At 51.4% G+C, this 12494-nt stretch overlaps 1 protein-coding gene across 1 annotated transcript in view; it reads left to right on the top strand.

The window, feature by feature from the left end:
- The window catches only part of POU2F3 (POU class 2 homeobox 3), a 79445-nt gene that overhangs the window by 54943 nt on the left and 12008 nt on the right, over positions 1-12494 (top strand). Inside the window, exons 4-8 of the mRNA XM_078432847.2 lie at positions 4570-4674; positions 5885-5987; positions 8537-8619; positions 10962-11144; positions 11572-11713. Of these exons, the coding sequence (XP_078288973.2) occupies positions 4570-4674; positions 5885-5987; positions 8537-8619; positions 10962-11144; positions 11572-11713 (616 nt within the window). The remainder of the gene's footprint in view (positions 1-4569; positions 4675-5884; positions 5988-8536; positions 8620-10961; positions 11145-11571; positions 11714-12494) is intronic.

Below are 12494 nucleotides of genomic sequence, written 5' to 3'. Positions count from 1 at the left end.
TGTCATTGCTCTGACTGGAAACCTGGGTGAGGCCATCTCCCCAGGCACTTCCCAGAGGCATCTGAAGGCAGGAGTCTTGGACTCCCAGGGAACAACCAAGAACCACAGAAAGAGGAGAGTTTCCCAAGCGAAAATGCAAGCCAACATCTCCCGGGGGACTTTCAGCCCTGTTCACCTGAGATGAGTTACTTGCCTGCCCCATTCTACCACTGGAAATATATTTTTAGGATCTTTTCATGAGCAACATGTTCGCTGCCAACCCTTTATAGATCAGTTACAAAACAGAAACTCTCCTTACTGCTAGGAGAAGTGTAGAGGGGGGGGGGGGGGGAGAAAGAAAAAAAAAAATCCTGCCTGTAATTGAAGGCAGGTTGGGAGATGTTCATGCTTTGAAATTCTCCTTCTTGTGAAATGTTTATGAAACACTTTCCACAAACGAGTTATGCAACCAGGACAACAGCTTTGATCGTTTTCATCGCCAGTGATCTGTTCATTAGTGTGGGGCTGCTTCCCCGAGAGAGAAAACCATGTGAAAATGTCATGGGTGGGGCTAAGGAGGAGTACCCCAGCACCCTCGTGCCCCATCACATGACCCCAAAACATGGTTCATAAGGAGGTCCGTGGGTCTATCTGGGCCAGAACGCCACCTTTTCCGTCACCTGAGGTCTATGCTGTCTCCCACCCCTGGGAAGTTGGTAGTATTGTTTTGTAGAAAGGGAACCGGGGGGGAAATCAGAGGGTCATTCCCTTAAGGGACTTGGCCAGTGTCTTGTTATGTAACTTTATCCCCATCTCTAAAACTCTCTGGGCCTCCATGAGACGGGAAGGCAAATACTTGTCCCCACACCCCTGGCTGGGAGTGTGAAGCCGAGTAAGGAACGTATGAAGGCTTCCAGCCCCTCACAGGGGGCTCTCTCCTCGCAGAATGAGGCTACTGCTTTCTCAAGCAGGTGATGTCAGGGAGTTCATTGGGATTAGAAAAGATAATCACCCATGATGACTTTTTACCTCCCTGGTCACTGCCCAAGACTCAGTGTAATACCTGTACACAGCACAGCGGGTGGAGAAAATCCTGAGCGAACAAACCTTGTCTAACAGATGGACCCGACGGTCAGTGGCTATGACACGGCCGAGCCCTCTGGGTGGCCCATGTCCCCAGGGACTAGTCCATCCCAAGCAGGGCTTGCAGAGATATCCCTTTGCGTGAGAAGAACCACCACAGGGACTCTGGAGACAGTCTTCATGATTCCAGGCAGGCTGTGGGTTTGATTGGGTTTTCACAAGTACGGGGGAAAGTGGATTTTCGTCCAATTTGCCTCCGGTTCTCACATTAGAAGTCAATGGGATTCCAACAGAAGTCTCTCTATCTCGTCTTCCAGATCCACAGCCAACACCCAGTTGCCTGGAAAGGCTCCAATCTTTTCCATTCGACAGCAGTGAAAGGGATTTTTTGATTTGGGAAGGACTTCGTTTCTTAATTTCTTAGTTTCTTCACCCGTGAACTCTTAAGAGAATTGCCGAAGGAGGCTGTTAAGAGCCGCTAACGTATCTTCCTCCCTTCCTCTCTTTCTGAGACCCACCCACCAAAGCAGAGACTTCTAGAATCTGTCACCAAAAAAGAAATCTCCTTTACTGTCTTTCAACCTGGTTTGTATAGGACTCTCTTCCTTGGGGGGTTACTGTCAGCAGCTCGCACCCATAGGCTAATGAAATATGAGAAATGAAAGAGTGAAACGTCGCCGAAGCAAAAAGTCACAACAATGACACATGGGGCTGTCAGAACGCCCCAGATGAACACCCAGAGGAATTTCCTGCTATCGGTCGCTTCATTTTTTAGAACTGGGAGGTCAGCTGTGCCCCTCAACGAGTTTGGAGGGCAATTGATCCGGGAAGCAGATGAAAGGGTGAGTTTTCTTTTATGATGGCGCTGGTTTCTGAAATTAAGTGTTGCAGGAAGACCTGGCAGTGATTCTAACAGATAGCACCCAGGTTGGAGGCAAAGCACATGTTTTCAAGCTCTGTCATAGCTGCACCTTCTTATCTCCATTGCGCATAATGAGTCTATAAAGGAACCCTGCCACTTGCCTCTGAGCTGGAGCCCCGCCAAGCTGCCCGCGGTGGTTCTACCCAGCGTGGCTTTGGCTCCAATTTTCCACGTTCTCCCTCTGTCCCCCTTCCTCCATCCTGCCTCACCTATCCCCACACTGGGAGAGGGATGCACCGGGGCAGGAGCGGGGGGGGGGGGGATCTACAAAGGAGACGTGGCCCCCAAAAGGCTTTGCTTCACTAAAATCTCTTCGAACAAACCTTAAGGGTGGTGGTGGTGGTGGTGGTTTTAAATAAGTAGTTGTATCGTCTATTTCTGGCTTTTTAAAAACCTGCTAACAAATGTTTCCCCAGAATCGAGGATGTGAAAACTCTTAATTTCTAGGGGAAGAAAGTAGGACACCAGAGCTTCTTAGACGGAGACGCCAAGCATGGGTGGGAAGAACCGAGGGACCCTGGGGCTGGCGATTGGGGCCGTCTTGGCAATCCCTCCCGGCTGGCCATGTCTTTAGAGTTTTCACAAAGTCTCAACCCTCTGCCCCCACTGTCCTACTTCCAGTCTCTCTCCCTTCCTCTTCTCTGCTTCCAGTGCTCCAGAATAAGTCTCCTTGGGTGAGAGAAGAGAGGAATGATTTGTAAAGACTGTCCCTGAAAGAAGCATCCTCTTCCCAACTTTGGTGGCACCAGCCCTTGTTGGTGCCCTTTTAGGTCTGCTCTAGAACGCCGCAGCAACCTGGGCTAGCCAAGTCTGCCAAACGCACTATGGAACTGGAACTTGTGATTCCATGTTAGGACTGGAAGAGAGAAGAATCCCATAGAGTCGTCAAACAGATGGAGAAACCGAGTCTTGTACAGGCTAAAAGATTGCTCAGGGTTACGTAGTAAGTTCAAGCCGGGGTGAGGACTTAGACACAAGGTCTAGCTCCCTGTTCAACGTTTTCCTGACTGTATCCCCCTGGAGTCTATGGAGAAATGGGTTCTGTTTGTGTCTTTTAGGTAATTAATTTGCATTAATTCCCATTATGTGCAAGGTACCATATTTAGGACATTAGCTCTCTCCTCAATCTCTGATATCACTCAGTAGGAGCTGCCTAGCTCACCAACCAAAGGGAGTTCTTTCTTTAGTGATCTAGAGATTCATTTCACAACAATGAAGCATAAATATAGCCACTGGTCTGAACGTTTTACTTGGATTAAGTTAATACAGGAGTGATTCCAGGATGTCTGTGACATCCCCAGTGTAGATTAAGAAAATGGTTTAAGCCAGGACGTCTATGGCCAAGAATTTCCATCAGAGGGTCTCCCTAATGTCTTTTAAAAGGTATAGTCTAGATCCTATGCTCTTTGTCATATTATATGAATTCAGAGTCACTTGGCTCCCCCTGCCCCAGTGGACTTCCTGAAAAGCTGCAAGAGTATAGTTCTCTGGATGGGCCCAAATAGTGCACCCATCCAGCCCTGCCCTTGGACATCCGAGAGCCCCACAGGTGGGTGATTGGTGCTGTCATCCAAGAGTGGTGGAGAGAGGCTAGAGAGGTTTTAGAAGCCATCACAGCCCCCTCGGGCTGCCAGTGCAGTAGTGACTATGAGGGAGACGTGTCCCCACCTGTAGGGAGACCGGCAAAGACTATCATCAAAGCCGCATGGGTGCAGAGGGCTGACTGCAGAGGCAGCTCACCACGCAGAAGATAGATAACTGTGGAAAACAAGGGGAAGAGAGAGGGGAAGCTGGCTCCCAGACTTTGTGGGATTTTGTGGACCAGGAAAATAAAAAAAACAGTATGGGGAAGACTGGTAAAGGGTTGCCTTTTTTTTTTTTTTTCTACTTTGCAAGGTGGGGAGTTTTTAAAATACCATTTAGAAAAATTTTTTTTATGTTTATTTAGTTTTGAGAGAGAGAAAGAGAGAGAGAGAGAAACAGCATGAGCAGGGGAGGGGCAGAGAAGGAGGGAGACACAGAACCCGAACCAGGCTCCAGGCTGTGAGCTGTCAGCACAGAGCCCGACACGGGGCTCAAACCACAAGTGGTGAGTTGAAGTTGGTCGCTTAACCCACTGAGCCATCCAGGTGCCCCTTAAAATACCATTTAGAATCAGCATCATGTCACAAAAGAAATTCTAACCTCTCCCCCCAAGAAAAAAGGAAGAGCACCATCTCCAAATTTAAAAGAAATGTTTCAAGTCCCTGCAATATCCTTCTTTTTTTTACGCGAGGAAGCGCGTAAACTGCACTGTGGGCCTGCACAGCCCACAGAATGTGCTGAGGAACCATGGATCTCTGTGAATCCCCCTCCTGCAGATTCTGACTCCAGAGTGCCATTTCCCTGTCTCTTACCAGCTGCCCTGGGCTGAGGTGCACACACAGGCAGGCACATCAAGCCCCAGCCCTGTAGGTACTGTAGGCACGGAGCTAGCTCCTTACTCTCGGGGCTGGTCACTAATCCGCCTTGACCTTCTCTACGTTTCTGTTTCTGCCCGCCTGGGGAGGCCCCGCACTGATGCTCTCCTGCCTCCACTTACACAGATTAAAACTGAGGACCTCAGTGACTCCTTGCAGCAGACCCTCTCGCATCGGCCATGTCACCTGAGTCAAGGACCTGCCATGATGTCTGGAAACCAAATGTCTGGGGTAAATGCCAGCCTGATGCCGGGGAGCCCTGATAGTCTCAGTGGACTCAGCCGGGAGTTGAAGTCAAGCCTTCTCCAAAATGCTTGACCTCTAGACCTGGCTCTCGGTGAATTCGTGGTCCGAAAAGCCCCCTGTAGGGAGCGTGACCGAGGGATTCAGGCCTGGGGTGGAGGTGGGATTCCATAGGGGAAGCCCGGCTGCCTCTACCTGTCTGGGACCAAAAGGAGCCGGCCTTGCCAGAACAATGGACCTAGCGGCTTTGGAGCTGGCCCCCATTTCAGGGGGCCCTATTGCGACAACAATGGCTACAGATATAGAGCATTTCTGTCTCCAGTGAGCCCACTCTCCTCCCTCGAGGTTTTGCACCAAAGCCAAAGTAGAACAGAGTGTCGTGCGGGGAAGAGGAGGCACCCTGAAACAGTAACAGCAAACGTCAGAGAGGGCGGATGTCCATGTGGCGAGCCCCTCTCTTGGTCTGGATCACCTGGGGAAGAAATGCCACCCCTTCCCTGGAAATACTTAAGACCGGAGCGTATGCCCATTCCTTCACTTTCTTATTCAGCAGGGGTTTACCACCTCTTCGTGTACAGACCTAAGCACAGCCCTCGGGGGGGGGCACAGAGCCCTGAGGATCTCGATCCCCCACGTATCGGAACTGCTGTCTCCCTTTTGAGGGCTGGTGGGAGGAGCCCAGGGGCAGTGGCCTTTCTGCTTCATCAGATCGGTTGTGTTAAGAAATAATAACTTGCTCCTCCTTCCAGGAAAGCCTCAGGCCCAGGAAATGGCCAAGACGTGGCTTTTAGTACAGTCGAGTGGCATGAGATTAAAGAAACAAAGTCAGACGATCGGGATTTCATGTCATTTCTAGGGTAAACCTCTGAGAGCCGGGTAACACTGAGCCTGTGCCTTCGACGTTTACCGACTACTTGGGAGACAAGACTGACACGCACGAAAGTTAAATAACAAGGCAAAGTTTAAGTACACTAGGCTGAGAGGCACTGCTTGGCTGAGTGCAGGAGCTGTAACAATGCCAGCATTAATGGAATCGCTACTCCGTGCCAGGCACTTGAGCTACACAGAGGCATAAGGCAAGGTCACTGCCAACAAACTCTCAGAGTCTGGAGCCCCACGGGACAGATGGGCAGCAGGCAGATGGACCCGGCACCCCCAGCATGTAAATTCGGCGATGTATGTGTCTCCCCATGTGCAGGACATGACCTCCCTCCATCCGCTCCAGCAGCTTGTGCTGGTTCCTGGCCACCTCCAGTCCGTATCCCAGTTCCTGCTATCCCAGACCCAATCTGGGCAACAAGGTAAGAACTCGGGCGTTTTCCGCATCGATCAAGTCCAGCAAAGTGCTGCTGCGGCTTGCTGGATAAAGGAGCCCAAGTGTGGGGCACGGGTGAGTGGCTCACTCCTCTGGCATTGAGACCCGGGGAAGGGACCCTGGCATTGCCCCCGCCAGGCTGAGAGTCCTCTGCTTTTCCCTCTCATCTTCCTCAACTTCACGGCCAGTAGAGACTGAGGTGCAAGGTGGCAAGGAGCTGGGGGCGGAGGGGAGCACAGGAAGGAAGAGCTCCTTGGGACATGCAGTGCAGACAAGTCCCAGTTCCTTGGAAATCTTTCAGGACTGATTCAGACTTTCACCTCCAGGAAGCCGGCCTTGACTCTGCTTGGGTAGAGCGGCAGCGCCACCCTCAGGCGGGAGAAGGGGTTTTCAGGTTTTCTTTGGCACGGAAATTACTACCAGAGACTGGCTCCTGGGCCAAGAGCAAACAGATTAGAATATTCATGATAATAGCTGGTATTTCTTGAACGTGATTTGCCAGGAGCCCTGATGAGTGATTTTCCTGGCATTTTTCAAAATAACCTTGTGTGGTAGATAGTCATAGTGTGTCTCTGGTGACATAAGAAAAGTCCGGAAGTTTGCCCGAAACCTGTGTTCTCGGCCATTGACCTACACTGCCTGCCCACCGCCCCCCTCTCTCCGGTCTCCACTGACTAGGGCCAAAGTGATGGAGGAAGTAGGAGTTTGCCACCTGTGTACAAATCCCAGGTAGAGGCTTTGGAAACCCAGAATCCAAACAACGTGCAACTCTGCCTTCCATCCCTAACAACTGCCTAAGTTACAGTCCCTACCCCTAGGTTCTGAGGCATCTCAGAGTATTTTTATGATGATGACTGAGAACATACTTGAGCCTTTGAGTACTTATTTTAGCTAAACAACGTATATCACATTCCTAGGTAACAGCTAATTCCCTTCTGTTTTAAAAGATAGTGACGTGGGGGGCGCCTGGATGGCTCAGTCGGTTAAGTGTCGGACTTCGGCCTAGGTCACCATCTTCTTGTTCCTGAGTTCAAGCCCTGCGTCGAGCTCTGTGCTGACAGCTAGGAGCCTGGAGCCTGCTTCAGATTCTCTCTCTCTCGCTCTCTCTCTCTCTCTCTCTCTCTCCCCCTCTCTGCCCCCTCCCGCTTGCACTTTGTCTCTCAAAAAATAAATAAACATTAGAAAAAAAATTTTAAAGACAGTGATGTGAAAATGGCCCACAGGTATACATATAACCAGTGAGGTCAGTGTATGATGCAGGGCAAAATAAACAAACAAAAAATTTTCTGAAGGCAGAAAACTCATTGGTTAAAAAAAATTCTTTTTTTTTTTTTTTTTGTTTGTTTTTTAAATCACTTACTGGCTGTGTGTCCTTGGGAAACTTCACCTAACCTCTCTGAATAAAAACGGAGCAAAATAAAATAAAATGGAAAGACAGTAAGAAATAGAAAAATAGTAAAATTCTACCTCACAAGGTTATTGAGGGTTATTCAAAATAATGCATATAAAAAGGCTTCGTGTATTTCAAAACGCAGTATAAATGTTAGATTACTAGTAGCATTTAAGCCTCTGACTCCTGGCTCGGAGCTCCTTATGAGAGATTTTTGTTTATTTTAATAAGGAAAAATTAAGCCCTGACTTTTATAGACTGAGGAGCGTAAAGGTCAGCTTCCACAGATGCCGTACATCAGTGACCTGGAGCCGCTTAGGGACCCCAGAGACCCCAAGGTTCTGGTCTGTGCTGAGTGGTTGGGGTGACCCGGCCCATCGTTCTGGTAGCTCAATGGCTTCATTCCCGCAGCGACAGTGAGAGCTCCTGGCTGAAGACCTTCCTAGAGGGAGGCCACTCTCATGACCACCAGTCAGGCAGAGCCCTTCATGGGCCGTTTTCCTGGAGAGGGAAGGAGAAAGCGGTCCTCAGACAGTACAACGAGCAGGTGGAGGGAGGCCATACCACCAGACAGAGTTTCCAGAGGCTTGGCCCCTGGTCTTCCCTTCTCTCTCAGCTCTTCCTCCCAAGTAGAAAATGTCCTCGTTCTGCCAAGAGCCTCTGGCCAGCCATGTGCCGCCTTTTGGGGCTCTCTGGCCCCATCTATGTGGCCTGGCATATTTGCAGATTTGCCCAGGTTTTTGTGGCTGTCTGCAGGCAAAATGGAGCTCCCCGGCCCCTCCGTTCCAGCTGCTTTTCCTTCCCTGTTGGATTTCTTCAGCCTGCTTAGCAGCTCCCAGAGCAGGCTGGCCTTGACCTCCTTAGCCCGTGCAGCACCATTCCAGGCAGGCGGGCGGGCAAGCCGGAGGACTGGTTTGCGGATGGCTGTTTACCTGCTTATCCGTGTCTCGTTCACCTCCACCTGCGTGTGGCAATGCCTGGCAGTCCCGTGGGGGCCCTTTGCACAGGGCTCGGGGTGGGTTGAGGGACCTGACGAGGTAGCAGGGGGTGGGGACGGTTATCTCGGTCCCGAAGCTGTGGAGCGTGTCCTTCAGACGGCCTGGATTTTATTTTGTTTGTTCCTTTGTCCCTCCCCTTCCACTCAGGTCTGCAGCCAAATCTTCTCCCCTTTCCGCAGCAACAGAGCTCTCTCCTCCTCCCGCAGACCGGGCCTGGCCTGGCGTCCCAGGTAAACAACCACATTCTTCCTGTCTCCCCCTGAGAATGCCTCAGCTCTGGACGGAGCTGCTCACCGGTGTTCCCCCACCCCCTCGATGCTGCACTTACACCTCTGGGAAGAGGGGCTAGCGAGGGATTATCCCTGTTCACACACGAGGAATCCAAGCCACGGCCGGGAGAAACGATCGAACCAGCATCGCCAACAGCACCAGGACTGGAGCCCAGAGATCTCAGCTCCCAGGCCGTCCCGCTCAGCAGCGCGGGTCCTCCACACCAGCCCTGGTTTCGCTCACTCCTCTTAGGACCAGCCAGGTCCTAAGGAGGGCTGACTTTCAGGGATGCCACGGTGACCGCCAGCCCTGCCCGGGTCCTCTCAAGCCCCAAGGAGGAGACCAGAGTCCCCACCAGGCCACAGTCTCTCACCACTGGGTCCCTGTCAAGACCCACTATCCTCGACCACCTCCTGCAGTGCACTTGTGCGGGTCAGGAGGTCCGAGACCGGTGCGAGGGGCTGTTAACAGAGCTGCCCGTGTTGCCACACGGTACCTGTTTGCCAATTACAAGGAGGCACCTCTTCCTCTGGCCGGACGTGGCCTCATTCTAGGTGTGTGGCTCGCTAAGAGCAGCAGGAGCTGTCTGGTAGGTGCCTCTCCTCCCCTCATCTGGGTGCCCCCGTGCATAGCTGCAGGAGATGGCTCTGCAGAGACAGATTACAGGGCCCCACTGGCCCTTCTGTGCACTAAGATCCCCACGGATCACTAAGGGCCCTGACTCTAGAGGGCTAGAGTGTCCACTGAAGACATCAGGAAGGGGAGAGGGTGCCATCTAGTGGCTAATAGGACGGGGGCCACTGGAATCCTAAACTCACACTCTCCTGGGGACTCGGAATGTCATCATAGAAGAGATCTTATAGAGGCCTGAGATCAACTCTCATATCTTACGACATGAGAATCCAAGAGGCCATTCAGGAGGTTATTAAGATGGTCCAGGACAGCGGTAATGAGGGACTTGCTCAGGGTTGTGGCAATAAGAGTAGAGAGGAAAGGGCAAACGAGGACCTGTTTGGGGAAGACGAACGAATGCAATTTGGCCTCTCGTTGGATATGAGAGGAAGGGAGAAGAAGGTCTAGCAAAGAGCTCAAGAAGTATTTGTTAAAGAACAAAGGAATCGATGAGAAGGAAGTCTCAAAGAGAGCTGAAGATTTCCGCCCCCATCCTGCAAAACAGGACCAAACCCATAAGGCTCCAAATCATTCTGTTCTAAAAGATCCTTTGCCAGGGTCCTCTCACCTTCCTCATCCTGAGGCTGCCCATCTGAATTGTAAATCTGCAGGTCTCGGAAGAGAGAAGGAGGAAAGTTCACCTTAGTCTAGGAAAACAAACTGGGAAGGAGAAAGACAAGGGCGGATATAGGCAGTGCTGTCCACGTGGGCAGTGGCTCCTGGAGGGACACGATGCCTGGACCCCTCGGTCTGAGTTCCAGAGCTTGTGCCATCGTGGATGTCTTCAGGAGGGGGATTCAATCCAACCCCAAAAGGGCGCCACATGAACTCTAGGTTTTAGAGCCCACTTTTCTACGAAAATGAACTAAAGGAAGACTATCTCCTGACAACCATAAATGAGATCAACGTATATTTAGATAGCACGGGAATACCTTTGATTTAGAAACAAAAAACACAGGACGCTTGCCCCTCTCAGTCGGTGGAACATGCGACTCTTGATCTCGGGGTCACGAGTTCAAGCCCCACATTGGGTGTAGGGATTACTGAAAAATTAAATAAATAAACTTAAAACAAAAACGAAACAAAACGAAACACACCCAAACAACACTCTCATGAAAGAAAATGATGGGTTAGAAAGTACAATGGCAGTCATAAGGGTTTAAATTTTTCTGGAAGGTCTATTCATACAACAAGTCTCGGATGTCCTCTGTTATCTTCAGTTAATGCCTGTTAAACACCTCAGTTACTTTGCTTTGTGGAAAAGAACAGGCAAGGCAAACAACCTTTTCCTTGTCCCATTCTGAGATTTGCTTTTGGAATCTTAGTAAACAACCCCGCTATCTCCTTTTACGGCGGAAAATTGAAAGAAGGAAGTTACCTGCCCAGAGTCAAACAATGAGTCATAGACTAAAACCCAAGAAGGCCACCTCCCCGTCCTGCAGTCCTGTGTCTGCCTCAGCTATTCTAGCTATTTGCCATCCCTTTGTAGAAACCCAAATTTTCACTTCCACGCCCCTGAAAAAAATAGGAATCAAGCGCGCCCAGACATCTGTCGCCTTCTAAGCACACGATAGAAAGTGCCATTCGATCTGTGCCATTGTGGATCTGTTTGGCATGTGTTCCCTTTTAGGCAATTGGGCGCCCCGGGCTGCCGGGATCTTCTTTAGACCCCCATCTGGAAGCGTCCCCACATCTCCCAGCGCCGAAGCATCTACCCAGCTCTGGAGGGTCTGATGAGCCCAGTGACCTGGAAGAGCTGGAGAAGTTTGCCAAGACCTTCAAGCAGAGGCGCATTAAGCTGGGTTTCACACAGGTTTGGTTTGCGGGGAGCTAGAAGGGATCGGGTTGAGCGAGCGGAGACGGGGCTTCCCGAGTGTACATTTGAGGAGCGGCCGGATGTTCAGTGTGTTTGGGGCAAGCCCACGTGTCCCTGTGTTCCCTGAGAACAGGGCACAGTTTCTATTGGTGAGGGAACTGGGGGACACTGCTGGGAAACGGGTGGGAGGAATGAGAGCCAGACAAGGGGTTGGGCATATGGGCACGGCCCACTCCGAGTCTGGGGAGGGAAATGAACCAAAGTCTCCCTCTTAGAGGGAAAAAACCTGGAAAGGAGTCGCGGTCACGGGTGGGTGCTTGAAGGTTCTGTCCGTGCATGATGGGCGCCAGGATGGTGGGGAATGTGGGCAAAGAAGAGAAGGAGCCCGTCCCTCCGGCTTTTCCCTCTCGGTCCCCACATGCAGGGAGATGTGGGGCTGGCGATGGGAAAACTGTACGGTAATGACTTCAGCCAGACCACCATCTCGCGATTTGAGGCCCTCAATCTGAGCTTCAAGAACATGTGCAAGCTCAAGCCACTGCTGGAGAAATGGTTGCACGATGCAGGTAGGCATCAGGGACTCAAGGGTGGACGGTGCCCCAGAGGATTCTGCAGGGAAGGGGCTGGTGACTTGTCTGAGTTGAGGCTTTAGGCGGTCAGTGTGTAAGACCCCTTCTCCTCCTGGGCCTGGAACCACCTGAGAAATAAGATACAGGAGACAGACAAGGGGAGAGGGAAATGTCCGCTTCGTTGCTGAGAGGGCCCCTTGAAAGAAATGGCTTCAGGTCTGTGGCCATGAAGACTTGGCCCCCTTCCGTTGTCCACCCTACGGCCACCCAGCCGCCTGGGGACGGCTCACCAGAGACAAAGTTTGGGTCTGCAAACTTACTCGCCTTGCTCTCTGGACCCCTTCTAGGTTGGGAAGATAGGGGAATGGGTTCTCTAGGATCTCCTGGGGGAGCCGGGAAGGCAAGAGTCACAACACAAGCCCTCTATCTGGCTAACCTCGAGCAGGTCTCCAGAGGGCAGGGAGTCACCGTGAGCAAGACTAGTGGGGAAAGTCCTACAGCAGGAGCAGGGTCCGCAGGATTCTGTCAGCCGGGTGACCTGGGAGGCATTCCAGGAGGTCAAGGGTGCAAGCCAAGGGCAAGATGTTTGGAATATTGAATGGAGGAGGTTGGTGTCTGGGAACGGTGGGTGACAGGGTTCTTACCAGGACACTATCAACACATTGGACCGGAGAATTCTTGGTTGGAAGAGGCTGTCCTGTGAATTATAGGGCATTTAGCAGCATCCTTGGTCTCTACCCGCTGGGTGCCAGCAGCACCTGCTGCCCGTTGAGACATA

The sequence above is a fragment of the Panthera onca genome, chromosome D1 (assembly GCF_046562875.1).
Source record: "Panthera onca isolate mPanOnc1 chromosome D1, mPanOnc1 haplotype 2, whole genome shotgun sequence".
Lineage (NCBI taxonomy): Eukaryota > Metazoa > Chordata > Mammalia > Carnivora > Felidae > Panthera > Panthera onca.
This window is presented reverse-complemented; position numbering and strand designations above follow the sequence as displayed.